At 39.8% G+C, this 16,843-nt stretch overlaps 3 protein-coding genes across 3 annotated transcripts; 1 reads left to right on the top strand and 2 right to left on the bottom strand.

Annotated features, from left to right (window-relative positions):
* Positions 1 to 5,840: 5,840 nt before the first annotated feature.
* Positions 5,841 to 7,372, bottom strand: LOC128737089 (nedd8-activating enzyme E1 catalytic subunit). Its single transcript, XM_053831650.1, has 2 exons — positions 7,143 to 7,372; positions 5,841 to 7,079 (listed from the first exon to the last, which is right to left on the bottom strand). The coding sequence occupies exons 1-2, from the start codon at positions 7,297 to 7,299 to the stop codon at positions 5,887 to 5,889; spliced, it is 1,350 nt and encodes a 449-aa protein (XP_053687625.1). The 5' UTR covers positions 7,300 to 7,372; the 3' UTR covers positions 5,841 to 5,886.
* A 4,172-nt stretch (positions 7,373 to 11,544) lies between these two features.
* LOC128733413 (proliferation-associated protein 2G4) lies at positions 11,545 to 15,661 on the top strand. Its single transcript, XM_053826984.1, has 6 exons — positions 11,545 to 11,875; positions 12,371 to 12,468; positions 12,891 to 13,027; positions 13,097 to 13,574; positions 14,087 to 14,219; positions 14,521 to 15,661. Exons 1-6 carry the CDS (start codon positions 11,776 to 11,778, stop codon positions 14,958 to 14,960), a joined length of 1,386 nt encoding a protein of 461 aa, XP_053682959.1. The 5' UTR covers positions 11,545 to 11,775; the 3' UTR covers positions 14,961 to 15,661.
* A 26-nt stretch (positions 15,662 to 15,687) lies between these two features.
* Positions 15,688 to 16,362, bottom strand: LOC128733415 (MICOS complex subunit MIC13 homolog QIL1). Its single transcript, XM_053826986.1, has 3 exons — positions 16,292 to 16,362; positions 16,072 to 16,222; positions 15,688 to 16,000 (listed from the first exon to the last, which is right to left on the bottom strand). Exons 1-3 carry the CDS (start codon positions 16,297 to 16,299, stop codon positions 15,776 to 15,778), a joined length of 384 nt encoding a protein of 127 aa, XP_053682961.1. The 5' UTR covers positions 16,300 to 16,362; the 3' UTR covers positions 15,688 to 15,775.
* Positions 16,363 to 16,843: the final 481 nt, after the last annotated feature.

The raw sequence follows: 16,843 nt of genomic DNA, 5'->3' as shown, positions 1-16,843 counted from the left end.
TTAAATTTAATGGGATATTCCACAGACTTGTACCCCACAAAAGTGTCAACGGATCCCAGAGTACGGGTTACTCCGTTTACACCACTGATTTCTAATGTGTGTGAATTATTGATATTGATAAATTCGGGAAGACATCTTTTGTCCAGAATACAACAAGATGCTCCACTGTCAATTATGAGTTCTATTACTCTGCCAAATAATTTAAATTTTGCTCTGAGAGCCTTCTTCGCACTAAAATTAACGAAAAAGATCGATTAAATGTGCCTCTTCTACAGGTTGTTGTTGTTGCTGTTGTTGTGTTTGTTGTTGCTGTTGTTGTCGTTGCTGAGGTTCGGCCATATGTGCCACATGTCCGTTGTTCCTCCCGCGACTGTTATTTCCTCGGTAGGTTTGGTTGGTTTGGTGGTTATTGTTATAACCATAGTTGTTATTGTGTTGTGTACCCCTACCACGGTACCTAGTGTTTCCTCGGTAACCACCACGACCTCTAGAGCTTCCTCGGCTTCTCCAATTATTTCGATCGTTGCCCCTATAGGGCGTTCTTCCTGATGTGCACCATAGTGCCATCATATTTTCTAAACTATTTTCAGTTTTTGGAGTACTTTGGCACTCCAACGCATCCGATATCGCTTTATTTAGCGATGTCGGATTCCGTGCTTTTACGAAAAATTGTGTTGAGGGATCTTTCAATCCCTCGACAAATGCCTGAACCGCTACAGGTTCGACAATATTTAGGGCTGCCGCCTCACTTGGGAAAGTTCCCATTGAAACGTGTGCGGCTGCCAATTTAGCGGACAGGTTTTCTATGTCCGTGCCGAACTCTGCGATTTGTTTAGAATGTTGTTTTTTCAATGCCATCTCCTTTTCCACCGCTCTCGGTGTAATCTTCACCGAAAATTTTCTTTTCAGTGCATCAAACGCCTCGGCGGTTGTTCGGACATTATCGATTGCCCCGTGGGCTGCGCCTACTAGTCTTGTTTTTAAAAATTTCAGGACGTCTGCTGGTGGAACTCCGTTGGAGTATTCCTCCAGCAATTCGACGGTTTCAATAAATATGGACAGTTTCGATGGTTCGCCATTATATCTGTCGACTACCTTCATGGCCAAGCTAAGGTCTAGTTTGGTCGCCATTTCGTAGCGTTCTTCTTCTTCGAAGTCTGAAAATTCTTCTTGAAGAACTTCCTCGTCGTCGTTTGATTCCTCTGAGTCTTCTTCGTTATCTTGTATTTTCGAATTTTCACCCTCACCCCCTTTAGTGCCTTCAGGGGCTAAGGTGTCGTCTAGGTTAGCAGGTACTGAGCCAAGCAGCTTATAGCACTGCCTAGCAACAGACTTCAGTTGTAGATATCTTCTTTTAAATTGGGCTTTAGTCTCTATTGCTTTACATTTGTTTACGGCCCTTTTTAGCTCTTCTAATATGGTTTGGATTTCCTTTATTTTCCTTACCTTAGTGCCTGGTTTATAATTGGCATGTTTTTTTAAATTAGCATGTAATTTCCCTAACGCATCTCCTGCTTTGAAAAATTCTTCCATTCCAGTGATAGTGCCTAAAACAAAATTTTTTTTTTTTTTTTTGTAAAGTAATTTATATTCTTCTTTTTTTACTAATGGATACTTCCCAATTATTTCTCTGGTTATATTTGAGATGTTCTATGGTCATCACATTTGACATTTTTTCCCCGCAGCAGCCGAAATTTCCCATATCTCGCTAGTGTGAAATTTTCCATCCATCCGAAGCTGGAATCATCGAACGAAATTTTCTCTCGCAGTCATCGTCTGGTTGATTGAAATCATTTCCAGTTGTACAACTGAATCAGCACTTTTATCCGTAGAATGTATGTCGATGTACGAATGCAACGTGGAAGCTACTTGGGACAGCACTACACTTTTTTTTTTTTTTTTTTTTTTTTTATACGTTTGTTTTTTAAAGCAATTGTTTATTGTTTTAATTGTTTTTATTTTGAATCACAACATTTGGTAGTTTCTTACACGTTTGGCAAATTTGCCATACTAATAGCTCTTTGGGCGACACTTTCTGTCTGTTGGCGGTGCAGTTTTGCTACTATCCGCACTACAATGTATCCTACAGCCAACGCTGCTATCACGCACGGTGCAATTGTCTGTGCGGTATGGTTCTTTTCAATGACGCTATTTGATGCGGCCGGTGCGATGATTTCATCCGCACTAAACCATCCCATTGTAATTTTTTTTTTTTTTCACTCTACGATTCACGTATTACGTGGTCTCTTCCAGAACACTGTTCGAAGCGTGCTTTTTCGCTTTGCAACCAACAAGGACGTTTTTCATTGCACAATTTCTGAAACTATAACTTCCGGAACAAAACTCGACCACTTTTTTTTTTTTTTTTTTTTACTTGGGCATCTCCAACGCGTGAATCAGAAAATTTAACCGTATCGAAACTCGCTTTCACTGCATACTGGCGAGGATCGCCATGCAATATTCTTGGGATATGGCGGTTCGGTTTGGAGTAAGAATACTAGATGTGGTCCTCGTAACGTGTCGTTCTCGACTATATTGTACTGAAATATTTCTTCCTATGCTATGTGTCGTACGTTGTACGCTATGCGCTGTGTCAGCGTATAATTGTCACCGTTCGACGCGGTACAGTCCGTTTACGCTTATACAGCATAACCGATCCGCGTCGCGCTGAACCATTTCAATCATGAGCGTCCACCACACTACTACTAAGTGTTGGAGCTGGAAGCGGCAAACAATTGAATAAACTTCTCAGTGTGGTTACCATTGCCCGAGATGGTGTACTGCCGAACATTCAAGCCGTTCTGTTCTATTGCCAAAGAACAGTTCAGTCCTAACAGTTTCATCAATTACCGAAAACCGTTCTTTTAAGGACGAACACATTCTTATATGATCATGTAAAAGATTCTTTTTGCTTTCATTTGGTGTCACTAAAGCAATTTTATCTTGCAAAGTTTTCACTGCATTTGTACGGTGAATTAGTGTTTAATTGCAGTAGAGTTCAATGGATACACTTGTTCATAGCTTCATATCTTATTAATAATCAATGAGAATATTGAAGGAAAATCCCATTTAATTTTGCTGTAACATAGTTATAGTTGAATTGAATGGAATTTTCCTTCAACTTTCTCGTTGATTTGTGAATTGTACTAAGACTTTTTCGAAAAAAAATTAGAAATTATTCCAACCAACCACGAAACAAGAGGTTCAAGCTAAGAAACGAATCATTAGACCAACCTCGTGTTTTGGTCTTGACCTTGAAATGCGGTCAGGCATATAAATTAAGGAGACATTAACGACTGAATTGTTTGAAAAAGTCATAAATTTTTTATTTCTGATTTTGATTCTGCAGTCTTTTTCGCTTATTATACAAATTTTGATTTTTGAATTTTGACTAATTTGACTAATTATGATACTAATTTTGTGATGATCCGACCACGGGAAGTTGCCGAAAAACGATCAAACACAGAAGCATTCCAGTGCGGCGTGGAACAAACTCGACGGAATAAAACGTCGCTCCTGCAAAACCACGGTTTTCAAACTTTATGTACCTTTTTCTCAGAAACTACACCACGTATCGGAACAAACTTTTTTTGTTTTGTTAGTAGAAGCTTGGCAAAGACTTTTATAACTTTTGAGCGTTGTAAACAAAACACAGCTACAGAAAAACACAACCAGCTGGTAGAGTTTTCACATTTGATTGGTGGAATGGAAAAATACATTCGCAAAGTTGACATGACGGCCGTACAACGCTCCCGTTCTGACATTAAACGGAAGCTTCGCCGGACAGTCGATTACGGACCGTTTTTAATCGTTTTCAACAATGGACAACTTATCTTTAATTTCAGTAAATCAGATCTTCTTCAAATATCTTTCTTTTTTTTTTGACAGTTTGAGAAATAAATTCCAAAATTTTAGTTGTTACCCGTTATTAGCGTTTAAAACCTGCCTTTTCAGAAAGATTTTTTGGAATGACACCCTATGCCAAACCTTCGTTACCGTAAGACGTAGTTCTACGTCAAAACGCGAGAAAGAAAGAAAAACTGGCATGAAAAAAAGAAAAACGAAAGAAAAATCGTTACACAATGGCACAACGGAAAAGAGGAAAAAAGGGAAAATGAGGCAAAAAGGGGAGACTGGATAGAAAAAGTGGAATAACCATAGAGAAAAGAAGAAAAATGAGAGAAGAGAATGAAAAATGTTAAAGAAAACGAGAAAAAAAGGACAGAAAAGAAAAAAAGAAATGAAACAAAGAGTAGGAAAATTGAGAAACGAGAACAAAAAAGAGAAAAATGGAGAGATTAAAATAAAAGTAGAAGACAAAGGGATAAAACTAAAAGTAGAACGTGGCAGAAAAAGCGGAAAAGGAGGACATAACAAAAGCAAGTGCGAAACAGACGAAAACAAAAAATAACAAAGGAGTTAGCGGGAAAGAAAAAGTGAGATTAGAAAAGATGGATAACGGGCCATAAAATGAAAGAAAAAAAACGAAATAGAAAAGAGAAAATGAATGGAAAATCATGACTGAAAAGGGCAAAAACGGTGCTGAAAAAGAAGAAAAAGAGGAAAAAGGCACTGGAAAAAAAAGGAATAGAAAACAGGTAGAACGTGTGAGAGAGGAAGACGAATGATGTCAATTCTAATTTCAAGTAAAACTTCGTGTCTAGGTCCTTTTAAGTCTAATTTAATGTCGAATGTCAAGTTCAATTTCAAGTCCAACTGCATGTCCGATTGTAAACCCAATTTAAAGTCTAATTTTAGTTTCATATCCAATTTACAGTAAAATTAGAATTGCAATGTAAGGCCAATTTCATAATAAAAACATCAAATTCTCTTTTAAGTCCGTTTTCATGTCTAATTCCAAATAAAACTTCCAGTTCAAATTACTCCAAATTCAAGTCCAATATTAAATCCACTATTAAGTCATTTGTAGGTTTTTTTCTAGATCGTGCTAGTTTTTCCTTCACTTTTGTCAAGTAAAGTAGTTTAATATAAATCGTAATAAATTTAATAAATATCGTTAATTTTCACGTGAAAGTTCAATTTACAGTTCAACTTTACTTCAAAATTTCAAGCTCAATTCAAGTCTAAATTTAATGTCCGATGACAAGTCCAATTTCAAGCCTAATTTCTGGTCCAGTTCCAAGTCTATTTTCTAGTTCCAATTTAAACTTTGATTTCAAAACCAATTAAACTGATCGACCGGTATTTTTGTGATAAGTAATAATAGTTTCGCCATCCTACGATTACTCCATTTTCCAGGCCAAAACATTTCAACATTTTGTTTATGTCTGGGCACGCTATTGGATACAATATAAAGAATACAAAACACTTTTTTTAAGTTTTTCACATATTCTATGCTAGTCTTACTATTACTGTACAAAACCTAGACTTTATTATTTTTATAGTAAAGTTTCAAATTCTTAACCGCGTCAAATTTGGTGCTTCTACGGCACAGGACTATTGATCGGTTATAAACGGTAAACTAAAGAAGGAAGAAACTGCAAGCGACGAGTAAAACATTCCAGCGAAAATAGAACCTTTACCTGCCGAACAACTATAGAAAAACGGTTGGCTGCAAGGCATGATGGCCCGCGTCTGGGAAAAAGTTCGATGGGCTAAGGAATGGTAATAAAGCTGAAGCAATGGTCTAAAAATAAGCACTTTACACAAGATTTCCAGTGTATTGCGTTTCTGACCTTTCCCCAGTTAGATTCGTTGAATTTTAGTTTTCTGGATGCACATTTACTTAAGGAGAAATGCAAACAATTGCAATACGAATATCTTGCCCTGCATCAAAAAGAAAAGCATCCACTTAATTGATTTAGTTTAGTATTGTTTTATTATCATTAATTTCAGCAAAAAAATATCATAAATATTAATCAGGCATTAAGCCATCTCAACTTCATTGCTCTGAAATTTAAGCTTGATCAAAATTGCTGTCGGATTGGTAACGTCTGCCACCATCAGTTCCTGTCCGTCCTTCAAACCGAGCTCACTGAGGGACTGGGTGAGATTTGCTCTGGTTGCCTCCTCGATGCTTTTCACTGCTGCCATGTACAGGGTTCTATTTTTCCCGTTTATGGTCGCCGTCAAGCCTGGGCTCTTCATCTGAAAATCGACACTGTCGCACAAATGCCGAATCAGATCCTGCAAAGTCATCGCGCTCGGATCTTCCACTTCGATAGAACGGGGCACTTGGCTGCATGCAAGGCAATCCGGTTTCTTCTCTGCCTCGTAGGTATATGAGTATATGCCGTCACTGTCATTGAAGACCATGTAGTTGTTCAAAGGTTCGCAACAGCTGGATGCCACCTTGAACACCTCAGTAGCGCAAGCCGCAGCGATTACGGCATTGGTGCTTGCCACTGCCGGAATAATGTTCTTCAGAACACCCTGCACCAATCGATAAGACATCCCAGATATACTATAGGTGTTCGCTCGTTCTTGTGCTTTCTCGTACACCCATGTAATGTGCTGCGGATCATCGCCGTCTAGAGCGATATCTGAACCAAAAGGATTTTCTTTTGGCCACTGTATAATCTTCACATATTCGATACAATGTTCTGGCAATCTTGGGGTGTTGGCTATCGTACACAATGGATAGCTAACCTGTGGCGGGAACAAGTCCAGTGTACAGTCGATGCAAGCGGTCATTCCGGGCAGAATAACCCTCGCATTTCCCTTGAAGCCTTCGGTTCCTCCATCAATCAGTGGAATAATAGTGGTCTCATCTACCGAACCATCATCTTCGTATTCGAGTAACGAAATGAGCATGCCGTTAATCCAACGACGAGCTACGATCGAATCCAACCCGCAAACGATTATATGAAACTGCCTATAGAACCCAGCGCCAAAATCCTGAATTTTGCAGAAATACGGAGTAACAGTACAGCCTGGAACTCGTGAATTGACAAAAGCAGCTGCACGATATGCTTTCGAGTGTCCAATGTCGGCTCGGCGAAACAAAAACTGCCGATTCAAGTTTGATAACTCGATGGTATCCATATCAATAAGGTAAATATCCCGAAAGCCCATCAACGCAAGATCTTTCAACAGCTCACATCCCAGGCCTCCAGCTCCTGTGAACAATAAATCAAATAGCTTCAAGATCTATCAGGAACATAGGTGGCTTCCTCACTTACCAATAACCAAAATTTTACAAGTGTTTAGCATAAATTCCAGTGTCTCTGTCGAGGCCGTAAAATTAGGCGGACAAAAAGGTCCAGAGCGTTCCAGGATCTTCCGCAAGTGATTCCATCTTTTGTTTTGCACTTCAGCAGGTTGGAAAAGTAGGTCCATTTTTAAGCAGGTTAATTTATCACGAATGTACGAATACACGCAATAATTATCGAATTAACTTTTACAAGAATATACAGCTCGAAGCAAAAATCGTGATAATAACAAACCGGTAGTTTGACAGCTGATATGAGTAATGAATGAGAAAGGAAGAGAGGAGAGAGCTGATAATTATTCTAAAGCTTTCTAGTGAAGAGAAGTGCATGCAAATTGAATAGGGCTGTGAGCCATTTGAGATTTTTTAAATAAATAACGTTAAAATCTATATGTTAAAATTGGTTTGAATATTGTGCTTCCCGAGGAAATATTTCGTTTTTCAGCTTTATATAGTTGTGCGCAAAGGTAAATCATGTATTATTGACAGTGTAAGCACGTGTAAGTTTTCTATGTTTATGCTCTTATTCTTTGCTTAGATTACTTTTGTTTTGTTCTATTACGTACAGACTTACCCAAGTAACAATTTCAAGCTGATCAAACGCTTTTATAGCTGATTTTATTCAACCTGCGGCTGATCTATGGTTTTGATTTAGAAATGAAAACCTTTTTTCAGCTCTTAAACATCTAAATCTGGTGATTTTATCAAGCTTCAGGCTAATTAATAGCTGCTTTCGAAGCTGCAATGAAGCTTAATAGAAACTTTTTTGCACTTTCAAATAGCCAGTTTGCGCAACGCTGTCAATTCTATTTTTAGAACGAGAAATAGTTTTGCAATCTACTTTTCCAGTCGCTTAATCAACGCTTCATCAACCTTTATGCAGCCAAAAAAAATCTATTTTTAAATTTAAAAAAATGGAACGCGTCATTTTTATTTCGCCGTCAACGCGATATATTTTTAGTTTCGAATAACTTTAATTCGTACAAGTAAGCTAGCTAATTAAAAATGCATGTTTTTTTTCCGGGAATTGAACCCGCCATCTTTTGATCCATAAGCACTCACCGTATGATCCGCCCCCTTTGCATCTGCAGAACAGACGGTGATAATATCTTTACACCTGAAGCCTAGCCCGCCTAGCGTGAAGCAGTCGATAATGTCGATAACTGATAAACTTTGGCTGTCAGCCGAATTGCGAAATTCTATGATCTGACAGTATGTGTGCTGTGAGCCGAAAAAAAACGCGGTAGAAGTTTGTAAAGCCACTTTAACACCCTTAAGCAGACTTAAAGTAGTTTGAAAGCTGTGAGCCTAATGAAAGCTTCCACTCTACATTTTAACACCTTTAAGCAGCCGTAAAACGGTTTGATGTTTATGGCTGTTTAGAAGCAGATTGTTTAGCAGAAAAATCCGTTATTAAGTTTTATTATCAGCTTTTGGCAGAGAACTGGTTTGAAAAACTTAAAGTAGCTTAAACATCGCTTATTTAAACACCATTTGAGTGCTTACTTTATGCAGCTTTGATCGCCTTAAACCAACCCGTAAACAGCCATTGCTCTTACAATTCAGCTACCGTTGTTACTTGGGTACAAACAACACAGTTACAATGTCTTACATTAACCGAAAATGATAAAATTTAAATGCTGATTGCGTTTGTAAAAAATTTGTCCATGTTTGAATGGGCAAACAAGAAGTAAGCTACCCCAAGAGCATGGTGTGTTGCTATCTCTTTCTCATGTAGGAGTGAAGAGAGCAACTTTCAAATGGTCCTCAGTAAAGGGGAATTCCCAGCAAATTTCTTGGTTCCTGTCAAAATTAACATTTTGGTACCTATGCGTGGGATATCGAAAATGTATGAATTTAACAGCCACTTCACCCCGTAGAGCTACCCTAGCATTCAGCTGATGAGCGAGAGAGCAATATTGTTGCTTTTCTCATCACTCTTGCGTTGACAGTTTCTTACGAGATTTCGTGTGAGTGTAAAAGAGATACTTTGACTGCGAGCAACCAGAACAGAGCTGCGCGCAACTGTTAGGCCCCGTACAGAGTAAACGCGACAGCGACGCGACACGACTTCGCTCTCATGTTGCTAAATGCACAGTCCTGCTTCGGGCGAAAAAGAGCTGCGCGTCTAACTACAGCAAGAAATGTCGCGTCGCGTCGCATGTCCCTTGCACTCTAGCGGTACCCTTAGGCCCCGTACAGAGTAAACGCTACAGCGACGCGACGCGACTTCGCTCTCATGTTGCTAAATGCACAGTCCTGCTTCGGGCGAAAAAGGGCTGCGCGTATAACTACAGCAAGAAATGTCGCGTCGCGTCGCATGTCGCTTGCACTTGCGCTTGCGATGTGGATCAAGCTTACAATTCTGGCTTTAGTTTTCAGAAGGTCTCATAATCAACCCTTTTGCGTACATCATGCGACCTTTTGAAAACTAAAGCCAGAATTTAGCAATTTAAACCATCCAACCCCCCAAAACGACGCCATTTTTCTGTGATTGAATCTGAAACGTCAAAAACACTGGGCGGGAAATCACTTCATAGAAAATCAATACGACAGCCATTGTTGTTTGGAGAATAGAGATTGCTGACATTTATCTTACGCACACTTCACCGCGCATAGGTATACACTCAACCCCCGCTAATGTGAAAAACAGCTCGTTCAGATTGGGCGAGTTCATTTTTAATCTGAATATTTGGTAACTCTATTCAATTTCACACACGCGCAAGACGTGCACCCTATGAACTTGTTGTTTTGATTTGACGAAAACAAACGTTTTGAAAACATTTCAAACATGCGCGAATTCTAAAGGTTCGGTTTGTAGAAGACGAAATTGGCTCGGTAGTTTCGACTAAAATGGTCTATTTTGAGTGCTGGAGAGAGGTAAGTTGCATATGAGCTATATTGCCAAAGTTCCTGAGCAAGAGGAAACGCATTAAGATTTTTTGCTTTTTTTTAATTTACCGGTCAACTTTAACGTCAATTGTGTGTGACGCTTGATCGGTTTTTAATGTGAACGCATTCATACCACCGGGGTACAGATTAAAAATGTTCAGATTAAAGGAGGTCATACCAACGGGGGTACACGGTACTCGATTTGTATTTATCGCGAAATTTTTTTTTCCATAACGAAATCGTTTCGAGATGCACACAAACCACCAATACAGTAACACACTAGCAACTTTTATATAATACTGATGGGTTCATCTTATTGGAGACACTATCAAACTCTGTAGACACTGTGCCTCCACAGTGTACCTCTGCTTGCTTGACAGCAAGTGACGACATATTTTTATTGTATTTGGTAAGTATAGGCCATTTTATGACAAGTGGCAAGGTAACGTGCTGATATTGATATTGCCAGCGCTTTCCCGTGCTGGTACTTTGACAATCCACAGATGACCCCACGGGAAAGCAATATTAATATCAGCAATGTTATTCTTTTGTAAAATGGTCTCTAGGATGAATATTATTAAAATATGAATTTGTGTAGGACTCATAAAATTGATGCAAGACACAAAGCGCAATTTTTTGCTGAGTGCAAGAAAAATTGTACCACCCAAAGTGCGTAACTCGGTGCGCAATCGCTCATAAAAGTGCTATTTTATATTAAATCGTTTCGGTATCTTACTGTAAGCTAACTGTAAACTGGTGAGCATATTTAGATGTGATGTGACAAAATTAGTTGACTGTGAGTATTGTCAATTGCAAGGAAAATTGTACAATCCAAAGTGCGATATCGCTGATAAAAGAGCTATTTTGCATTAAATCGTTTTGGTATCTTCGGCGCACTTATTGGTCGGAAGATAACGAAAAAGTGCGCCGAAGATACCGAAACGATTTAATGCAAAATAGCACTTTCATGAGCGATATCGCACTTTGGATGGTACAATTTTCCTTGCAATTGACAATATAATCAGTGAGATCAAAATAACTTGAATAATAACGATATTTATGCACTTAGGCCCCATTTAAAAGTTTTTCTTGTTTCACAGTTTTCAGTGTTCCCTCAATTTTCATCATTCCAAGAGAGCAAACAAATGTCAAATTGCCCCCCGTTTTTTACGCGTACGCATTTCGTAGAACAGAATGGCCAGTATTTTTTCAATGTCGTGAAACAAATTTATAAAACATGATCAGACACTCAAAATGACCATTATTGTCATTCAGCAATTTTGAAATGTCTGCCAAAATTTACTAGAAATGCAGAACAGCAAAAACATTGGGATCAATCTCAATGGCGCTTATTTTTCATATTAATATATTTAATTAATATCCAAGTTAATATGTTCATTCTAACATCTTTGAAATTAACGTGGCACGATGGCAACCATGCGCTCCCCAGCATTGGTTGGCATTCGCGTTTTTCATTCGTTCGTGTCCGTGTGTAGATCGGGTCCGCGAAAAATCTGCCGCGTCAAAGCGCACTTTCTTTGTTTTCTGCCACTGCAAATTACTACTTTCTTTTCTCTTCAAACTTGCGGAAAGTATCGCAGCACTTTATAGTCAGTGTGGGATATTTTGCCAAACTACGGTCAACAAACACGGCTTGTGAAACCTTCATCGTCGATCGCTGAGGAGAGGTATTTTCTTTGCGACTCAACAAAATGGTCAACAACGACAAGCAGCAACCGCAGGAGGACGAGAATACCATTGCCGACAGCTCGGTTGTGCAAAAGTACAAAACAGCTGGAGCGATCGTGAACAGTGAGTACCTCTATCTGTTAGATCTAGATTGCTTCCGGGCAGCAGCGTGCCGTTGCCTGTCCGTGGGAAATCTGATACCTTCCCTTCGAGAGCAATAGGCTGTTTTTGTTGGATCGGTCTTCTCTTTCTGATTTCCTATTTGATTTGTGCTCGCGCGAGTGAAATAGCTAGATTGTTGCGAAAGGAGCCACGTTTTCGAAAGATTTGGTAATTTTTGCTGCTTATTGTTTTACTAGAAAAATATTTTAGTATTTTTTTCTCAGAAATGTTTTGATTAATGTTATAAGTTAATTTGCAATAAACTAGACCGTACGCAAACGTGGAAGTAATTCAAAATCGTTGATGCCCATGTATAACCTAAAAACTCTTCGGACTGGAATTGAAAACATTCGGATTTTAACACATCTATAAGGAGTGTTGGTTGCCAGATTGTCTTGATTTCCCGTAGGGTAGCTCAAAATTTTGAATATCTTTTTTTTAATTTAATTTCATTAGAGACCCTCCAAAACCTCATTCAGTCTTGTAAAGTAGGAGCCTCGGCGAAAGCACTATGCCAGAAGGGAGACAATCTGCTGGAACAGGAAGCCAACAAGGTAATTTTCAAGCAAAGGTTTTTTTTCTAACAAGGGTGCAGGGTCAAACACAAATCGCTTCTAAATATAAAAATTCGGACTCAGCTTAGAGGCAACGATGCTTTGCCATCGAGCGGCTTGTCTTTGGTTCGAATCTCCCCTTGTATTGTGGTTGAGTTTTGACATCTCTTTGTCTCTATGAATAAAAGGTCATTTCAATGGTCTTTTTCGTGTGATGTCCATTATTGCCCAATGATTATAAATCCCAACGGAAGAGCTAGATTGTATTTGATTCACCGTGATTTATCCACAATGATATATGAGGGCAATTGGGACCACCAAAAACCATAGAAAAAAAGAGATGTGCAAACATATTCCTCCTTTTTCATTTTTATTGTGCACTCCTATTAACGTCCCTTGTATACCTTGGTTTACTCTGACAGAAATATAAAAATGAAGATGATATGAAAAAGGGAATCGCTTTTCCGACCTGTCTTTCGGTGAACAACTGTATCTGCCATTTTTCGCCCTCGAAGAATGACCCAGATTATACCTTGAAGGCAGGTGATGTGGTTAAAATGTAAGTGTTTAACATAAGACATTAGATTGGTTTGGCCTATTTTGTTACAATCTTTTTTTCCCTTTTCAGTGACCTTGGAGCGCATATTGACGGTTTCATCGCAGTGGCGGCACACACCATCGTAGTTGGGGCCAATGCGGAAAACAAATGCAAAGGTCGTGCCGCCGATGTCGTGCTAGCAGCACACTATGCCAGCCAAGCCGCTCTCCGGCTGCTGAAGGACGGTACGAGCAACTACGCCGTGACGGAAGCCGTGCAAAAGATTGCCAACGAGTACAAATGCAAACCGATCGAGGGCATGCTGAGCCATCAACTCAAGCAGTTCAAGATCGACGGTGAGAAGACTATCATCCAGAATCCGACGATTGCCCAGAAGAAGGAACACGAAAAATGTCAGTTCGAGAAGTACGAAGTGTACGCAATGGATGTTCTGGTTAGCACTGGAGAGGGCCTGGGCAAAGAACTGGGTACTAAAGTTTCGATCTACAAGAAAACCGAGGAGAATTACTTGCTCAAACTGAAGGCATCTCGTTCGTTTTACGCCGAGGTAAGTCAACTTTTTGGATATTCTATTTTGGGAGAGAGCTACAGGCGGTAGGTTTGCCGGCGCAAGCCAGTAAACATTCTGCTACTGTCTGTTGTCATGATTGATGATGGGTTCGAATCTCGGCTGACGTGTTTTGTCTGTCGATAAAGAAGAGTAGTTTAAAAAATATTGGATTTGTGCCCGATGATTAAAAACTAGCGCTCGAGGGAAGAGTGCTCGTTTCTCTGTGGTCGAGTTGAGGAAGGATGCTTGGGGCCGATCTTTACTTAAGAAACTCTAGCCGCGGGTGTCTGTTTCGAGAAATAGGACATTCCCTTGTAAGCTTGAGCTTGCTTGCGCCAAGGTGTTTCCGAGTAGAGTCGTATCCTTGTATTCCGGATGCTTCGAGACTGTGGAAGACGGGCGCCCCCAATGAGTAGTAAGATTATGAGAGATGAGGGCATATTTTTTTAAATTAAACTTGTTAAATTATAAACAAAAACACGTGGTTTCACGAGTGTGCTTTTCAACAGGTGAAGAAAAAGTATGGTTCAATGCCATTCAACTTGCGTAATTTCGAGGAGGAAGCCAAGGCGAAAATGGGAGTAAATGAGTGCGTAACCCACAAATTGGTTGAGCCATTCCAAGTATTATATGAAAAACATAGTAAGTATAGTCATTGTTATAAATTATTGAGGAAAGATAAGAGCTGATTATGCAAGGAGAATTACGCACTTCCGTGTTTTCTTGGATTTTCGACCAGACACCTTGCTAAATTATTGCCGGTTTCCGTCCTTCCAACTTGACGTGTTTTTCTCAATCGGCTCAGTCGACCAGAGTTTGACCCGTCAATTGGATAAAACAAGCATGAATCTATTTCCATGATTGTTAAAGGACAAACCAACACTTTTTCAAATCAACAGAAATTTGAATTTCAGCTAATCATTGTTTTCTTTATTTCCCTCAGATGAAATTGTCGCCCAGTTCAAGAATACCGTACTGATTCTGCCGAATGGTCTGCAAATCGTCACCAGCAATCCGTTCGATTTGACCAGTTTCGAAAGCGAACACAGCGTACAGGACGAGGCGATGAAGAAGCTGCTGGAAAGTGAGTTGGTACTGGCCGACGCTAAGCGGTCTGCAGTAGCCAATCTGGTCAAAGCGGCTTCTGGCAGTGCTGCTGGTAGTACTGGACCGGCAGCCAGTACCAGCACCCCTCCGGCCGATGGCACTCAGCAAGCCGGCAGTGGAGCTGCTAAGGATAAAAAGAAAAAGAAGAAGAAGAAGGCTGCTGCTGCTGCAGCAGCAGCTAACGCAGAAGCTGGAGCCGGGGATGTGGCCGCTAACGTCAGCTCGAAAAAGACGACGGAAGCCAATAAAGAGAACGCCGGAGCCGCAAAGCCATAGTAATACCACACAGCTGAGTATCCCTTCCGATCCCACTTTCCTATTTCCGATGCCTCCTAACGTTCGTTTGTGTAGGGCGTTCTTAATTGTGTTCTGGCCGAAGTCCTACACCCACCCTTCGCTGTGTCCACTAAGCTTTTCTCTAAGCTCACTCAGTGTTGGAGCATTCTAATTCGCAAATTCTACTTATATCCTGGCGGCTTAGAATATAGTCTTGGATTCTCTTCCTGTGACTGACTTGCGTAGTGCTCGTTTGTGCGAGTAAATGCTGTGAAAGCTTTCTCAGCAACAAAATAAGGAAGATGTTACATTCTTTAGAATAAGCCTAATTCGATGGTTCTTCGTGCGCAGCCGATTGATTAGTGGCTGTCGCTCACCGGAAGCGTTAGCAGTAGTCGTGTTGAAATTTGTGTTTTGTTCCATAAGCTACAAGAAAGAAAAAAAAACATTTAAGCATTGAGAGTGGATGGTAGTTGAAAAAGTTTTGTTTGAAAATCCCAGTAATTGAAATCCACGTACTAGTAGCGTTCATACTTTAGTCAAGAGAAAGTATTTAGGTGACAGCTTGTGAACCAACAAGCTGCATTACAACAAACATGGTAAAGCCGCGTCATTCATATTGTATAAAAGAGTCATAACCGATTTGGAGTCGTTTCAAAGAATGTAATTTCGTTTTTTCCGAAATAAATGACAAAACCAGTTAATCCTTCACGACGTATTCTAAAATCAGATGACAGCCATCTACTTTTTACTGTTAATTCTTTATTGTAGAAATGATCATTAATTAACAATTAATGGTAATTTAAAAAGCAAATTCATTTCTTTGAACCGGCGGTCGGGGCAGGACTGGCTGCCGCCGGCTCTGCTGCCGGAACGCTCGATGCATCCATGGCTTTTTTGACGGCATCTGTGGCCTTCTTCGTCCACTGGCCCAGGTAGCAGGGAATACGATGTATGAAATAAATGGTGTTTTTCACGCCCTGGTTGTAATAGTGCGAAGTTAGAAAGCACAATTCACCGGACTTCGGAAGGGCTGGAACCTGTGTGGATAAATTATCACATTTCACCAGTCAGAACTAATTTCGGAGGATGTAGATAAAAATAGCCTCACCTCGAAAGGTAGCTGCTGCTTTACCGACGCCAGATGTGGCTGCAGTGCCTTCGAGTATCGTTCGTAAACTTCATCGGTATTTTCCTTCCAAATTCCTTCCTGGCGGGAGTAGTAAACGGCACCGCCCGCTAGGCTAGCTTTAATAGCGAACCTTTGAATAGTCAAATTGACAGATATTAATATTGTTAATCAATAATTAATTTATTTCGAAAATAATCACCTGAACATTTCAGTGGACCTGATGGTTCCAGAAGGAAAGGAGGAATTGTCAAAAGAAAAATTATGACAAAAAAGTCTGTTGTTCTTCTTGTTTCCTTACGTAATCTTCGCTGATGCAGACAGAAACGAAAACAGAACAATGTCATCGAAAGCAGCAGTACTGTTCACAAATTGCGATACGCGCTTGAGGGTGAGAACTTATTACGCAGCCATATAAATAATAAAAATGAGGAATTAATTTAATAGAGTATTGATTTAATATAATTTATCGATCGAGTGAGAAGGAATCGCGTTAGTCTATAAAATATATACCGTGGACCCCCGTTCGTTTGACCGTTTTTAATCTGAACACTTTTTAATTTGAACCCCGTTGGTTTGCACGACGTGCAAATTAAAAATGGTTCAAACGTCATACTCAATATGACATCATTTGCTTATGCAGACAATGCACATAAACACGATTTGTTTGTGCTGATCTAGCGTGTTTAATCTGTTTCACATTGCGTTTTCCCAACGATTATGGTAGAAATCCGATCGGAGAATGAATATTCGC

This window comes from Sabethes cyaneus, chromosome 2, assembly GCF_943734655.1.
Source record: "Sabethes cyaneus chromosome 2, idSabCyanKW18_F2, whole genome shotgun sequence".
Taxonomy (NCBI): Eukaryota; Metazoa; Arthropoda; class Insecta; order Diptera; family Culicidae; genus Sabethes; species Sabethes cyaneus.
This window is presented reverse-complemented; position numbering and strand designations above follow the sequence as displayed.

Excerpts from the sequence above, each read along its gene's own strand:
- LOC128737089 (XM_053831650.1), bottom strand. The coding sequence starts at position 7,299 with ATGGACCTACTTTTCCAACCTGCTGAAGTGCAAAACAAAAGATGGAAT. Across the intron at positions 7,080-7,142 it reads TTGTAAAATTTTGGTTATTG|GAGCTGGAGGCCTGGGATGT; the intron begins GTAAGTGAGGAA and ends TATTGTTCACAG.
- LOC128733413 (XM_053826984.1), top strand. The coding sequence starts at position 11,776 with ATGGTCAACAACGACAAGCAGCAACCGCAGGAGGACGAGAATACCATT. Across the intron at positions 11,876-12,370 it reads AGCTGGAGCGATCGTGAACA|AGACCCTCCAAAACCTCATT; the intron begins GTGAGTACCTCT and ends TAATTTCATTAG. Across the intron at positions 12,469-12,890 it reads TGGAACAGGAAGCCAACAAG|AAATATAAAAATGAAGATGA; the intron begins GTAATTTTCAAG and ends TTACTCTGACAG.
- LOC128733415 (XM_053826986.1), bottom strand. Across the intron at positions 16,001-16,071 it reads AGCAGCAGCTACCTTTCGAG|GTTCCAGCCCTTCCGAAGTC; the intron begins GTGAGGCTATTT and ends TTATCCACACAG.